Source organism: Myotis yumanensis, unplaced genomic scaffold (assembly GCF_028538775.1).
Source record: "Myotis yumanensis isolate MYYU_CA2020_CCGP unplaced genomic scaffold, mMyoYum1.0.hap1 SCAF_4, whole genome shotgun sequence".
Taxonomy (NCBI): domain Eukaryota; kingdom Metazoa; phylum Chordata; class Mammalia; order Chiroptera; family Vespertilionidae; genus Myotis; species Myotis yumanensis.
The window spans coordinates 111,419,995-111,436,717 of NW_027223755.1; the positions used below are offsets into that span (position 1 = coordinate 111,419,995).

Genomic DNA, 16,723 nt, shown 5'->3' on the forward strand with positions numbered 1-16,723 from the left:
TGCAGGTGTTGGGCCAGGTGCAGGTGGGGACCAGGTGCAGGTGGGGACCAGGTGTAGGTGGGGACCAGGTGCAGGTGTTGGGCCAGGTGCAGGTGGGGACCAGGTGTAGGTGGGGACGAGGTGCAGGTGGGGACCTGGTGTAGGTGGGGACCAGGTGCAGGTGGGGACCAGGTGCAGGTGGGGGCCGGGTGCAGGTGGGGACCTGGTGCAGGTGGGGACAGGGTGTAGGTGGGGACCAGGTGTAAGTGGGGACCCGGTGTAGGTGGGGACCTGGTGTAGGTGGGGACCACGTGCAGGTGTTGGGCCAGGTGCAGGTGGGGGCCAGGTGCAGGTGGGGACCAGGTGCAGGTGGGGACCGGGTGCAGGTGGGGACCTGGTGCAGGTGGGGACAGGGTGTAGGTGGGGACCAGGTGTAAGTGGGGACCCGGTGTAGGTGGGGACCTGGTGTAGGTGGGGACCACGTGCAGGTGTTGGGCCAGGTGCAGGTGGGGGCCAGGTGTAGGTGGGGGCCTGGTGCAGGTGGTGACCCGGTGCAGGTGGGGACCTGGTGTAGGTGGGGACCAGGTGCAGGTGGGGACCAGGTGCAGGTGGGGGCCGGGTGCAGGCGGTCCACTGAAATCTGAGTGAGGCGGCTTACTGGAAACTGAAGGCCGTTAATCATGAAACCTATAATGAGAATAACAGGAACATCGCCGGGAGGGGCAAGAGCCCCAAGCAGGGCAAAATGGGGCAAAAGAAAATGCGGAATGTGAGTCTTTGTGCGTGTTGCTTCAAGCTTCCCCCAGCGAAGCCCTCTGCATCCCTCTACACCAGTTAGGACCACCCACCCCTTCGTGTTAAATTTATGCTCTTAGGTTTATTACCTCCATATACCTTGGAAATTAAGTTAGTTTATATATTTTTTTTTCTTTAGTTTAAATCATTAGTCTTTGCTAAGGAGGACTTGGTGTCTCTCCTCCCTAAAATGAATGAAATGAAAATAAACCTAAAAGTCGATGAGGGAAGAGGGGGCATTGTATGGTACGGAAACTAGGGTGGTATTTCTGGGAGACATTCTCATAGGTCTCTTGCATCTCTGCATTACTTGCAAGCAGAAGACTAACTGCCTCACTGTTTCAGGCCATTTTTAGAAGGATTATTGTAGAGCAAACGGCCTTTGAAAAGAGGCCAAGTACAGTCAGAATGCTTCTTTGTTCCGTACAGTCAAAATGTTTCTTTCTAGACAAAGCTCGATAGGTTTAGTTATGGCCCATTATAAGAGATTCAGGTTTATAAGCTCATGGCTCCTCTCTTATACCACCACCCACTGAATTTACAGGCATTACGTGGCTTTCTTTGTGTTGTCTTGTGAAAATTAGAGATTGGGGAACTGGCAGAGATATGATCTCTGACTGCTGCTATTGCTGTGAGTAATAAAGTCCCATGTGTTGGACTCAGAATCCCATGTCCTCTGCCAGTGTTCCTGAACCGTTGGTAAGCTAATCTGATAACTTGCAAGTAGAGTAAGATCTCAGGCCCATCACAGTTCAATATTCACAACAGGTCACTTATCTTCATCTCCAAAGATTGCAAACTCTCTTTTTGGGGCGTTCAATTTCTCTACACACATACAGAGAGAGAGGGGGCATCAGAGAACGTGGGGAGAGGGAGAAGAAGAGGAGGGGGAGGAGGAGGAGAAAAAAGAAAAAAGAGATGAGAAAGGTACCTCCATGTACTTAGTTGCAGGCAGCAGTTTAAGAAATACATAAGGGTCACTTATTGGAAATGAATTTTATAGCAGCTTTACTCCTTGATCACTTTCCATTTTATCAACATTAGCAATGGCCAGGAAGATGTGTTCCAGTGTTATCTGTCTGATAGAATAGTCTTCTAAATTGAATAGCACTTTAGCTTCTTCCAAAATATTAAACACCTTTAACAGAAAAAATGGTGGTGTTATCATTGCAATATCCCCAGATGAACCTTTTCCTCACCCCTCACCCAATCATCCCCTCACTCCTGCTAGGTTTATACTTTAGGCAAAAAAATGTAGAAGGGGGAAGTTAGAAAGTAGAAGGAAAAGATGGCTGGAAAACAGAGAGAAGAGGAGGCAGTTCTCCATCTTATTCTGATAGGTATGGGATAATAGCATTTAGGCCAGAAGTCTTAGTCCTACCACAGAGGACGTTGAAAAGTAAGCTAGATTTTCCATCTCTAACAATGCCAGTCCCCATTCTGCAGGCCTGAATCCTCACACTCCCTGCCAGTCCTCTATTAGCACACAATGTCATATTGGTATGATTTCAATAATCACCTTTCCCCAGCAGATTTCATTTCTGGGAATGTGGTAGTAAATAATTCCTCTATACTCCTGGTTTACAATGTTACCTAAGAAAGATTTGAAAGGTAAGTAACAGGGAGGGCTCCATATTTGATGTTTTACAACATTCCCCAATAATTCCCATTCCAATTGTCCACACCAATGGAAGAGATATCACATGCAAGTAATACAAAAGATAACAATTCCAAAGCCCTTTCTTTATAGCATATGTTAAGTATATATTAAGTGTTTCACTAGCTTTACATCCATGTGATGAAATATGGCTTTATTGCCTGTAGTTAGTAAAAATTGTAGAGTTGGGATAATCACTTTTAGGCACTGAAAAATTGAGCTCACATGCTCACTTTGCCAAACCTGATGTATATGAATCCTAATTTTGTGTGGAACCGTTTCTAAACATTGTCCTGAAACTATACTCATAAAATTGTGGCGTGGTTTCTTTTCCCAGTTGTGTGTGTGTGTGTGTGTGTGTGTGTGTGTGTGTGTTAGGATCTCTATGTGGAGAGCGGCTACAGTGTTTGGACAGGTTCAAGCCTTGGACTAATGAGAGGGCACAGTCCTCTCGTGGCAAAGCCACGTGCAAGTCCCAGCTTGGAGGGCAGAGCCCTCCCAGCCCAATGATAGCCAAAGGCTATAGTTGTAACCTTGACCTTGTGGTCCAAACCTGTGGTCCCACGTAACTTAGTGATGTGGGCTTGATAGAGTTCAGGTGCATGTAATTGAGTAGATTAGAACATTATTTAACATCTCGACCATGCCCTTACTTTACCTAGTGGAATCTGGCTATAAAATAAAGACTTGGCTTGCGGGCGCTGTCGCTGTCTCTCCATCAAAGAAGCAGCATCCCACTGAGAACCAGCTTTCATTCTCTTGTCTGTCTTTTCTAAATCCTTCATTGCCCCCCCCCCCCCCATCCGCCCCCTCAGGTTCACTCTTGGCTATGCTGGCACGGAACATCTCTATACGATTCTCATGATGAGGCAACCTTCATTCTAAAGGAAAGATATAACTCATGTATATAAAACACAAATGTGAAGGCATTCACTGGAGCAAGGAGCTATTACAGCTTTTGAAAATATGGTAGTAATATTGTAGGTAGCATTCCTTGTTGATAGTGTGACTTTACATTTATTACAACACAGTTGGCGATTATTGCAAGTGATATTAATTGAAGTTAAAATATTTAAAATAAATAAGCTATATGTCAATAATAGTATGTAGCATTTTTTTTGGAATGAGTCCCTACATAGCCTCTAGTAAAAATTTAAAAAATGTTTAAAATTGTGATATATATCAAACATATAAAGAGTGTATGGAACATAAATATACAGTGTAGTGAATTATAATAAAGTTATGTCATCAACACCTAGAATTCTAAAAGTCATCTATATGCCACTAGCAAGACTCACTTCCTCCCCCTTAAAGAAACTATCTTGATTTTTATGGTAAGCATTTATTTGCTATTCTTTATAAATTTACTAGTGGCCCAATGCATGAATTCATGCACATTGAAAGGAAATTAATTAGAAGAAATATTTTAATATCACTATTCACCCTTTATAATAGAAGTGCCAACCAAATTCATGATCGACAATGACAGATGGAAACACATGGGTGCAACTGGCACCAGTGAGAGCTTTATATGTATTGCGCATGCATGAGTCAACTTAGCCTTTTATAGATATAGAATAAACTAGCTTAATTAGGCCTGCTTTCTGATGTAGCTAAACTTTGTCCAGCCCAGTGAAGCACCTCAACTTCTCATTCAGGTAATTGTCAGCAACACAGCAGTAAATATCAACACGAAGCAGATTATTATTGTAGATCACACAGGAAGAACAAAGGGTGAAATATTTAACTGCAGCAGTGTTTGACTATATTCTGCACAGTGAGAAAACCTGAAGTCATTTTTAAGGTCCACCATTTCTTACTTCTTTTCAGTCAGGTCAAGTTTCTAAGCTTTCTAAATCTCTGTTTTCTGGCTAATGAGACAAAAAATAGGATTCCACTGAGTCTCCTATCTACCTACTCCAGGACTTCTGTGAGGATCAAATGATATGAGGCATGGGAAAACCCTTCACAGACATTTGGTTAAAGTGTAAAATGTTTCCATCTATGTTCCTGGGCTGAAGAAACTGCAAGGAATCCAGTTGCTAGGGAGAGGAAGCTGGGTGTTGCTATGTGATGTCATTACCTGGAGTTCACAGCGACAGTTTCCAGACTGGAATGGGTTGTGGGCTGCATTTTGTGCCATGGGGTCTTGGCAGCATTGGCTGTGATTTGGTGGGATGTTGCTCTGGGGTGGTGGCAGGGCCTGTGTCCCTCTTGGGGGAAGACAAGTGTTGGTTTGCCAGCCAGTGCCTGTCATGGCATCTCCTGGGTTGAGCGTCTGCCCCGTGATGGTCAGTGCACATCATAGCGACCAGTCAGATGGTAGGAGGGACACTTAGCATATTAGCCTTTTATATATATAGACTAGAGGCCTGGTGCACAAAAATTTGTGCACTCGAAGGGGGGGGGTCCCTCAGCCCGGCCTATGTCCTCTTGTAGTCTGGGACCCCTTGGAGGATGTCCACCTGCTGGCTTAGGCCCAATCCCCCAGGGAGCGGGGGATGTCCAGCCCTCGGGGGATGTCCACTTGCCAGCGAGGAGCAGGCCTAAGCTGCAGTCGGACATCCTTAGCGTTGCTGAGGAGGCAGGAGAGGCTTCCTCCACCACCGCTGTACTGGCAGCAGTCAGCCTGACTTGTGGCTGAGCAGAGCTCCCCCTGTGGGAGCTCACTAACCACCAGGGGACAGCTCCTGTATTGAGCATCTGCCCCCTGGTGGTCAGTGTGTGTCATAGTGACCACTCATTCCCAGTCTTTCTGCTGTTAGGGTCAGTTTGCATATTACCCTTTTATTATATAGGATAGAGACCTGGTGCATGGGTGGGGGCCGCCTGGTTTGCCCTGAAGGGTGTCCCGGATCAGAGTGGGGATCCCCACTGAGGTGCCTGGCCAGCCTGGGTGAGGGGCTGATGGCTGTTTTCAGGCTGGTCAAGCCCCCCCGCCCAGTGGGGACCCTCACCCCAGGGAGGTTTGGCCAGCCTGGGTGAGGGGCTGATGGCTGTTTTCAGGCTGGCCAAGCCCCCGGTGATGAAAGTTCCCAGTCTCTCTCTCTTTTTTTTTATTCTGGGATTTATTTACCTTCTATAATTGAAACTTTGTAGCCTTGAGAGGAGCTCAGAGCCAGCCAGGGCGGGTGGGAGGGAAGCCTCCTGCTCACTCCAGCTCCGTGGCCACAGCCAGCTGAAAGCAGGTATCTGGGGTTTATTTACCTTCTATAATTGAAACTTTGTTGCTTTGAGTGGAGCTCAGAGCCGGGAAGCTTGGCTTCCTCCATCATTGGGCCAACCAAGCCTCCTGCTTTCTCCAGCTCTGTGGCTGCTGGCCGCCATCTTGGTTGGGTTAATTTGCATATAGTTTCTCTGATTGGCTGGTGGGCATGGCTTAAGGCATAGCGAAGGTATGGTCAATTTGCATGTTTGTCTTTTATTAGTGTAGATTACCTAAATATGGAACCCTGAAGCCTATAGTTTGGTTTTGCACTTTTGTACTTCATATAAATGCAAAAACATAGTTTGCATTAATTTTATGTTTTCTCTTATTCATGTTGTGTAAAGGTGTACTTCATTTATTTTTATTATATACTAGAGGCCCAGTGCACAAAATTTGTGCACTTGGAGGGGGAGGGTCCCTCAGCCCAGATTGTGAGAAGGCGCAGGCCAGGCTGAGGGACCCCACTAGTGCACAGTTGGGGCCAGGGAAGAACACGGGAGGTTGGCCAGCTGGGGAGGGACTGCAGGAGGGCTCCAGGGCATATCCAGCCCATCTCACTTAGTCCTGACTGGCTGGACCCCAGCAGCAAGCTAACCTACCAGTTGGAGCATCTGTCCCCTAGTGGTCAGTGCACATCATAGCAACTGGTCGACCGGTAGACTGTCTGCTCCCTGGTGGTCAGTGCATGTCATAGCGAGCAGTTGAGCGCCTTAGCATATCATTAGCATACTATGCTTTGGTTGAATGGCCGACCGGATGACTGAACACTTAGCCTAATAGGCTTTTTTTTACATAGGATATGACTTAACACAGCTGTAACAAGTAAGCCCTACCTATATTACCTGGGAATGTTGTTGCAATGAATTCTTTGAACTCCTTTTGCTTATTTTCATTCTTATCAATCTTAATCTTTACTGTCAGAGTGTATATATCACTAAACTTGTTCTTGAGTTGCTGAGGTCTGTCGAGGCACTTGAACTTCCCATTTACCATGATTGCCAGCCTGGAACAAAGGGCCTCACATTCTCCCATGCTAGGGGACAAAGAAGATTTGGCTGAAGAGACTCTCTTTCAGAGGATAAGGGCAGTATTTCAAAGCAGAGCTAAGACCATACGGTAATATTTGCAGTAGGAAGGCTTGGTGTTGCAGAACATCACCACTAAGACCATATTTGGGAAGAGAAGATTTTAAAAATTGAAAGCAGTTGATTTCTAAATCCATGGTAGAAAGACCTTACTTCCTATTTTCTGTTGCTTCTGGATTTCAGAACTCAATTTAGGATTCTTGACTTTAGCCCAAATTAGCCTCTACCCACAGCTCCTCTTATGTATGTAGCTCATATACTTAGATAAGTTCATTGACTTATATTCCCGGTTCCAACTAATTCCCTCCTATACTCTCCTAACTCTCAACCAAACGTCCCAGTAGGTCATACCTGTGGGAAGTTATGATGATAGTCTTGCCAGCTTTACACATCCATGTTACTGTGTTCCAGAGCAGGCGCTTGGCAATGGGGTCCATGCCAGAAGACGGCTCATCCAGGAAGACAACTGAGGACTTTCCCATTAGGGCAACGACAGTACTCAATTTACATTTGTTTTCTTTACTTTATCGTCAAAAGAGAGAGAAAAGTGGAGGAGAAAGAAAAAAATAAGGATACACAAGTCATTAATTTCCAGGACAGAATTAGCTCACATATCCAGAATGCTGATTTGATATGAACCACAAAGTAGCAGGCCCAAATCCAGGTGTACATAGTAACTCATTTTCATTGAAATGGCATTTTTGGTAATTTATTTCAGCATCATTATTGCTGTAATATTTTTGTTTTGGGAGATAAAGAACCATAGGGAGATAAGAATGCAGGTGTTCTTTTTTAAGTGCAAAGGCTATAGCTCATCTCTACAAAAGGTTAACTTTATCTGCCTTATTCCTTACATTAGAACCCTGACAAGACATGAGGCTATTCATAGTCATTGCCTCTGTGTGACAGAGGGATCAGTTTGTGTTAGCAGGCATTCTTTCTAAACAGTAGAAACACAGGCAGGCAGAATAATATCTCACCTGTATGTGTAGACAAACTTGTCAGCATGGTTTTCTAGGTGCATTGAAAGCAAAAAGATTTCTACATACTTGCAGATATTTGGCTCAGGGACCCCATGCAGCCTGGCATACATGATCAGCAATTCCCGGCCCGTCAGGTGGTTAAGCAAAGGGTTAGATTGAGGACAATAGCCAATTCTTGACCTAACCTGAATCAAGATGGTAATAATAAGCAAAAGATCCAAGTCAACTGTTCCATTGAGCATACAGTTCACATAGATGAGCTAAAAAAAAAACCTAAGCCCATGCTGTGAAGAAGCTTTGATACCCACAGAGCTCTAGTCTAAAGAATATTTACAGCAGCAACTCACTGTGTAAAATGTCACACTAACATTCCCAACTGAAATTTTCAACAGACATCTATTGTGCACTAATATGTACCCAATAGAGATTTTTGTCAGAGGAAGTTGCCTATTCAGATATCATTAGGCAAAGCCATTCTATTAAGTCAATTAAGATAATGTATAGAACTTCACTTCCAACATTGGCCAAGTAACTTCTATCAGGCTAATCTTCCCACAGACAAGACTGATAAGATATATATTATGTATATCTTTGTATATATAAAGAATACAAAAACAAACAAGTTGAACTACATCAACTTCTGCACAGCAAAGGAAAAGGAAGTCATCAATAAAATGAAAGGGAGAAGAAAGAAAGAAAGAAAGAAAGAAAGAAAGAAAGAAAGAAAGAAAGGAAGAAAGAAAGAAAGAAAGGAAGAAAGAAAGAAAAGGAAAGAAAGAGCAACCTATTAAGTGGGAGAAAATGTTTCCAAGTCATATATCTGATAAAAAGCAAATATTTAAAATCTTTAAAGAACTCATACAACCTAATAGCAACCTCTTCTCAGACAATTTGAGTGAAAATTGGGCAGAGGATCTGAATAGACATTTTTCAAAAAACAACGCATAGGTGGCCAACAGGCACACAAAAAGGTACTCAACATCACTAATCAGGGAAATGCAAATAAAAACCACAAGACATCACTTCACACCTGTTAGGAAGGCTATCATAAAAAAGGGACAAGAGTTAATATAATACTGGTGAAGATGTGGATTGAAGGGAACCCTGTGTACTGCCGGTTGGATTGTAAATTGGTACAGCCACTATGAAAAACAGTATGGGAGATCTGCAAAAGATAAATAGAAAAAAATAGAACTACCATATGATCCAGCAATTTTGCTTCAGGGTATTTATCCAAAGGAAACAAAAACATGAACTCGAAACTATATATGCAACCCATGTTCATAGCAGCATTATTTATAACAGCCAAGACATATAGCTAGAAAATTATCAGTTCCATTAAATATTTTAATTTTATTTGCACGAAACTGAGTCAAGTATTTTGCATTTCTCACCAATTCTTTCAATGTATTTCTATTCTCTCCTTTTTAGAAAATAGGTTTACCCATTTCTCTAATTTTACAAAGCTGTAGTTGTTTTGACTTAGTTGTTGGTTAGTTGACTTTATAATTTTACTTGTTTATCTATGAAATTGTTGTCTACTCAGACTTTTATATGCTTTTCTTCCATTTATTTTGAGTTTTTCTGAGTCATGTGTTTAAATTGTTTATTTTTATATATTCGTTTATTGAAACAAGTGTATAAACATTATTCTCTTAGTAGTTTATTGTATTTCATAGTCTTGAACATAAAATGCTTTCATTATTTTGATAAGTTCTTGATTGAAAGTAAGTTATCTAAAGATGAATATTTTTTTTGTTTCTGAAAACAAGTTTTATTTAAATAAGTGTTCAAATACATTACATAACATTAAAACTGAAGGAGGGAAAGAAAACACTCCAAAAATTAGCTTGTTACTTCACATGGCATTGGGCAGCTGTCGCTAGCACTACAGTTAGCTACATGACTGACAGTTTGAAATTTGTTCCCTTGTCAAAAGTTTAACTCTGATAGAGGTTGGCCTCAAAAGATGGTGTTTGGACAGCAATTAGCTAGGACATATCCTTGCTAGTGGACCTTGGTGGCAAGCAGAAGGCTATCTCACCTCCCTGGAGGGATGGTGGCAGGCTGCTCTAGGCTCCATCCCCCTGTCAGGTGTAGCAGGTAGGTCTTTGACACCGAAGGGAGCGCTCCCTCTAGTGGTACAGGCGCCGCTGCTGCCTCCCCGCTCCTCTCAGCTGCACAGAAGGCTGCTCAGGCGGTGACATTCTCCCAGGGCAGGGAACTCGGGGAGGACCTTCTGGCCAGACTCTGCTTCAGGCTGGACTCTGCCAGGCGCTGCTGCGTGACCTCTGTTGAAATGAGGGACCTCAAGGCTAGACAGCATGGCTCTTTTCAGTGTATTGCATGAAGGAGTTACACTATCCAAGTGAAAAGCAGGCCCCAAACGGTTACATTATACAAGCTGTGCGTTTTTAAACTTGTGACAAGGGACAGAGGGAAATTCTACTCATTGCAAAGAAATCCTCACTTAAGCCTCAGTGACCGAAGCACTTAAGCCCACGAACCTTGGGCTGGCCGTCCTCAGCCCGTCCACGCCCTGGGAGGACCTGGTCGCCCTGCAGCTGCATTGCTCTCCGTATTCTGGATGCCGACCGGCAGCCCATGGCAGGCACATTTCTTCTTAAAGGTCTTCACTCGTTTCTTTTTATCGCAAGCGTCAGCCGTTTCTCTGTTGAATTCTTGTATTGATACAACCCTCAGTGCCCGCAGGAAGCAGATCATCATCCGGACTTGCATCAGCAAAGGGGTGAAAGAGTGGGGTTCCGGATCGCAGACACCACAGGATCCACAGAAACGGCCTGTGGGGGCGCTGAGGGAGGGAGGCAGGGGAGGAGGGAGGAGGGCGGCCAGGGGTGGGGGGCGCGCAGCGTAGGAAAGCGAGGGGGGGCTGACTCCTCTGCGGGGGCTCAGTCACTGGGGCCTAAAGATGAATTTATTTTTCAAAATGGGGGGGCCTTTTAATATTTTGATTTTGTCAGTTCTTATTTTATTCAATTACAGTTTGGGGAAGCATATTTTTCATAAAGTATTGACGTTTTTAAATGTATGGCATAAAAATGGTCATATTCACAAATAAGTAATTTTTGCAGAATGCAAACTTTAATATATATGTATGTAAATTTCACCTACCACATTGACTATGTTGCTTAGTCTTTGTCCATATGTTCTTTTTTTAAATAAAAGGAACTTTTCTTAGGTTAGTTTTACCTTACTGCAAAAAGTTACATGTGCTCATTGTATAAAATTTAGAAGACAGAGAAAATAAAAATGAAGATAATAAAAGCCCTCCCTCAAACATAACCACTAAAATGTTGAATGCACGTTTATTCAGCCATTTTTCTATGGGATGATATCTCATATACTATTTGGTAATCTGCTCTTTGTCTTTTGATATATTATGAACAATTTTTCCAATCATATAAACTAATTTAATCTTTAATGGTTGAGTTGCTGTATTATTAAATCAATTACTTATGTTAGGTATTTGCAGTGGTTTTCAATTTTTGTTTTAATTTTTGACTTTAAAAGTTATTTTAAAATATCTTTAAAAGAACTATAAAAATAACTGTAAAATAACTGTAAAAACAGTTTCAGATGTACAACCCACTGATCAGACATTATTTAACTTACTAAGGTGACCATCCCAATCAATCTCTCACCCATCAGACACCAGACATAGCTATCACAACATTATTGACTATGTTCCCTGTGCTGTACTTCACATTCCCATTTCTGTTCTGTAACTACCAGTTTGTACTTCTTAATCCCTTCACCTTTTTCACTCATCTCCCCAACCCTCCTTCCCATCTGGCAACTGTCAAAATGTTCTCTGTCTCTATGAGTCTGTTTCCATCCTGCTTATTTATTTATTTTGTTTTTTAAATGTAATTTTTGATAGATATGTCTTTATTGCCATTTTATTATTCACATTTTAAATATTTTTCCTTCTTCTTAAAGAAGATCCTTTAACATTTTCTGTAATACTGACTTGGTGGTGATGAACTTCTTTAGCTTTTTCTTATCTGGAAAGCTCTTTATTTATCCTTCAATTTTAAATGGTAGTTTTATTGGATAATCTTTAAATTTTTAAAAATTGATTTTTAGAGAGAGGAGGGGAGAGAAACATCAATGTGACGGTTGCCTCCTGTTCATGCCCTGACTGGGGATCGAAGTCACAACTTGGTTGGTAAGTGCCCTGACTTAGAATTGAACCTGCCACCTTTTGGTGTATAAGATGCTCCAACCAGCTGAGCCACACACAGGCAGGGTTACATAGAGAAATCTTGGTTGTAAGTCTTTACTCTTCATCACTTTGGATATTTCTTGTCAATCACTTCTAGCCTGTCAAGTTTCTGTTGAGAAATCAGCTGTAAATCTTTTGGGAGCTCCCTTGTAGGTAACTAACAGCTTTTCTCTTGTTGCTTTTAGGGACCTATTTTTGTCTTTAACCCTTTGCATTCTAATTATGATGTGTCTTGGTGTGGGCCTCTTTGGGTTCATCTTGTTTGGGATTCTCAGGGCTTCCTGACTTATATGTCTATTTCCCTCACCAGGTTTGGGAAGTTTTCTGGCATTATTTTTCAAATAGATTTTCAATTTCTTGCTTTCTCTCTTCTCTTTCTACCATCCCCATGAAGTGGATGTTGGGACACTTGAAGTTGTCCCAGAGGTTCCTTATACTAGCCTCATATTTTGGATTCTTTTTTCTTTTTACTGTTCTGATTGGGTGTTTTCTGATTCTGGTTCCATATCTTCCAAATATCTGATTTGACCCTCTGCTTCATCTACTCACTTTTGATCTCCTGTAATGTATTCTTATTTCATTTAATGTATTCTGTATTTCTGACTGGTTCTTTTTTATGTTTTTTAGTTCCATTTTTTATGTTTCCTATTTCTTTGTTAAAGTTTTTACTAAGTTTACCAACTCTTCCCTTAAGTTAATTGAGCATTCTTATAACTGAGCGGTTGCCTCCTGTATGCAACCTAACGGGATCAAACCTGCAACCTAGGTATGTGCTCAGATCAGCAACTGAAACCACAGTCTTTTGGTGTATGGACAACGCTCTTCTTCTTTTTAATTCCTTTGCCGTGCCAAACTCTTTAGTTTGATGGAATCCCATTTGTTTATTTTTTCTTTTGTGTCCCTTACTCTAGGAGATAGATTACAAAATATATTGCTATGAAAAATGTCTGAGATTTTTAAAAAATTAATTTATTTTCCATCACTATTTATCCCCTTTATGCCCTCTTCCACCTCCAGCCCTCCATCTTCACCACCCCACAACCACCCAATCATTACACTGTTGTCCATGTCCATGAGTTCTTCCTTTTTTTATTTTGCTCAATCCCTCTATCCCTCCTACCCAACAGAGCTGTCTGTGTGTTCTCTATGAGTCTGTTTCTATTTTGCTTGGTAGTTTAGTTTGTTCATTAAATTCCACATATGAGTGAAAGCATATGGTACTTGTCTTTCTCTGACTGGCTTATTTAATTTAGTATAATGTTCTCTAGGTTCTTCCATACTGTTGGAAAGAATAAAATTTTCTTCCTTTTTATGACAGGGTAGTGTTCCATCATGTAAATGTACCACAGCCTTTTTTACTCACTCATCTACTGATTGGCACTTGGGATGTTTCCAGATCTTGGCTATTGTAACTAATGCTGCAGTGGACATAGGGGTACATTATATTCTTTTGAATTAGACTTTTTTTTCCCAATAATTTCCAGAAGTGGAATCTCTGGGTCATAAGGCAATTCCATTTTTAATTTTTTGAGGTAACTACATACTGCTTTCCACAGCAGCTGCACCAGTCTGTATTCCCACCAACGGTACACAAGGGTTCCCTTTTCTCCACATCCTTGCCAACATTTGTTGGTTTTTTTTGTTTGGCTTTTTAATTTTTTTTTATTGCTTAAAGTATTACAAAGAGTATTACATATGTCTCCTTTTTTTCCCCGCCCTTGACAATCCCTCAGCCTCCCCTACACCCCCCCTGTCTTGTGTCCATTGGTTATGCTTATATGCATGCATACAAGTCCTTAGGTTGAACTCTTATCCCCCCTCTTGCTCCCCCAACCCCCCCAGCCTTCCGGCTGTAGTTTGACAGTCTGTTCGAGGCTGCTCTGCCTCTGTATCTATTTTTGTTCATCAGTTTATAATGGTCCTTATTATCCATAAATGAGTGAGATCATGTGGTATTTTTCTTTCATTGACTGGCTTATTTCACTTAGCATAATGCTCTTGTTTTTTGATTCATTGATGATAAACATTCTGACCGGTGTGAGGTGATGTCTCATTGTGGTTTTAATTTGCATCTCTTTGATGATTAGTGATATTGAACATCTTTTCACATGTCTATTGGCCATCTATATGTCCTCTTGGAGAAGTGTCTGTTCAGGTCTTCTGCCCATGTTTTATTGGATTGTTTGTTTTTTTGGTGATGAGTTTTGTAAATTCTTTATAAATTTTGGATATTAACTCTTTATCATTGGCTAATATTCTCCCATTAGTGGGTTGTCTTTTCATTTTCATTTTTTGCTGTGAAAAAACTCTTTAGTTTGATGTAGTCCATTTTTTATTTTGTTTCTTATGCACAAGGAGATAGATCAGAAAAAATATTGCTATGAGAAATGTCTGAGATTTTAAGGCCTATGTTTTTTTTTCTTCTAGGATTTTTATAGTTTTGAGTATAACATTCTTTCATCCATTTTGGGTTTATTTTTTGCATGTGGTATAAGAAGGTGGTCATTTCATTATTTTTTTTGCAATTTTCCCAATATCATTTATTGAATAGACTCTCTTTAGTCTATTGTATGTTTTTGCCTTCTTTGTCAAATATTAATTGACTATAAAGTTGTGGGTTTATTTCTGGGCTCTTTATTATTTTCATTGATGTATATGTCTGTTTTTATGCCAGTACCATGTTGTTTTGATTTCTATGGCCTTGTAGTATAGTTTGATGTTAGGTAGCGTGATTCCTCCAACTTTGTTCTTCTTTCTCGAGATTGCTGTTGCTATTCTGGGTCTTTTGTGGTTCCACATGAATTTTTGAAACATTGGTTTTAGTTCTGAGAAATAATCCATTGGTATCTTGGTAGGAATTATATTGAATCTGCAGATTGTTTTGGGTAGATGGACATTTTAATTATGTTAATTCTTCCTATTCATGAACACGATATATGCTTCCACTTGTTTGTCTCTTCCTCAATTTCGTTTTTCAGTGTCTTATAATTTTCTAAGTACAGGTCTTTTACATCCTTGGTTAAATTTATTCACAGTTATTTTATTCTTTTTGAAATAATTGTGAATGTTTTTTTTTAAGTTTCCCTTTTTGATCATTATTGGTGCATAAAAATGCCATGGATTTTCATATTCATTTTTGTATCCTACTACTTTACTGAATTCATTTATTAGTTCTAGTAGTTTTTTGGTAGAATCTTTAGGGTTCGCTTTTTACAATATCCTATCATCTACAAATAATAACCATTTTACCTCTTCCTTTTCAATTTGGATGCCTTTTATTTATTCTTCTTGTCTGATTGCTGTGGCTAGGACTTCCAGTACTATGTTGAATAAGAGTGTATACACATTTTAACAGCTGATAGCTTAAATTTTTGTATTTTAATAAATACTGCCTTTTTAGTTATTTTAAGTGTGTTTATATGTTTTGTTGGATACCCTATATATTATCAAAATGGATGTTCTAGAGATTATATAAAAATCTCCAAGTGTCTACAAAGTTCTGGTATATTTTCATTTTAATACGAATTGTTATATTAGAATGCTATGTTACAGAAAAGAAAAGTTCTTTGTCAATTGTATTATAATCAGATCTATAACTATGCCATTTTAAGTTGTCATTTACAGTGTTTTATTCTAATGCATTCACAACTATGTTTCATTTTAAATATCCATGGAATGGACTCTAATTTATTCTAAATCATGGATTCCCAGGAATAAAATTTAACATCATACTGGATAAAAATTTATAGGAATCTAAGAAATAACTGGATTTATGGAAATACTGGCAAATTATCAGGACAAATAGGAATTAATTAAACAAACAGAATAAACTGATAATGATTATAATTTTTATAACTTTTTGTTTGAAATATTACTGATTTTAAAATCTTTTTTTTGCTTTTTAATATAAGAAATTTGTTTTTTCTCAGAGCAATTTAATAAATTATTAGTATACCTTTGTATGCAGTATTGAAGCATTTGTATTTTTCTCCCTATTTGGCCCCTCCAGAGTTTGGAAACTCTTAATGAATAGGTATTATTATTTTCTTGGCAATATGGTTGTTTTCAAAAATTCAATAATAATCTGTACTCTTTATAAGAGGGCACAATTGGAAATTGGCTTTTATTACCAAAGCTTTGACTGGGATATCATGTTTGAAAGAGATCTGCATAGACTTGGATGTTACCAGAAAGGTTTTAGGAATTAAGATTGACTTCAGTAGCTGAATAAAGCCCCTCGGGAATATAGCCTGGTGTCTTGCTTATATGATTCACAAGAGCATTTCCAGATAAGAAGCAAAGGCTGCTTTCTTGGGATATGGCAAATGGAGAATGTTAAGACATTTTGGGGGACCTTGAACATGAGGAATTCACCCAAATATATAAGCAAAGTCTGGAAAACATGTGTCTTGGCTTCTTAGCCCCGAGAGGCTAATTAAAGTTCTATCTGGAGACTCCTTAAAAAATTTCAGTACAGCAGATTTAAAATTGCCTGTATAATCAATTACCACTCTTGTTGTATTTATAGAGATAATCTATCCAAATTCATTAAAACTAGACTTATGCAGTAAATAGTCTTAATTTGATTCTCCGAGAAAAATGAGGGTGATTTTAAAGAGAGAAATTTTGTTTCCAGAGAATCTATAATACACAGTTGTAGATATTAGACTCTAGTTCAGTTAGTTTTTAAAGTTTCATTTTTCACCTATAAACTGGATGAGACTCTGACTTTTTCTAATCCTATCTAATAAAAAGGGAATATGCTAATTG

At 40.0% G+C, this 16,723-nt stretch overlaps 1 protein-coding gene across 1 annotated transcript in view; it reads right to left on the minus strand.

The window, feature by feature from the left end:
• Positions 1–1,771: 1,771 nt before the first annotated feature.
• LOC139009403 (phospholipid-transporting ATPase ABCA3-like) overlaps positions 1,772–16,723 on the minus strand; it is a 383,929-nt gene continuing 368,977 nt past the window's right edge. The window contains exons 26-30 of the mRNA XM_070413702.1: positions 7,705–7,892; positions 7,076–7,246; positions 6,482–6,672; positions 2,294–2,367; positions 1,772–1,912 (exon numbers count right to left, since the gene is read on the minus strand). Coding sequence (XP_070269803.1) covers positions 1,772–1,912; positions 2,294–2,367; positions 6,482–6,672; positions 7,076–7,246; positions 7,705–7,892 — 765 coding nt within the window. The remainder of the gene's footprint in view (positions 1,913–2,293; positions 2,368–6,481; positions 6,673–7,075; positions 7,247–7,704; positions 7,893–16,723) is intronic.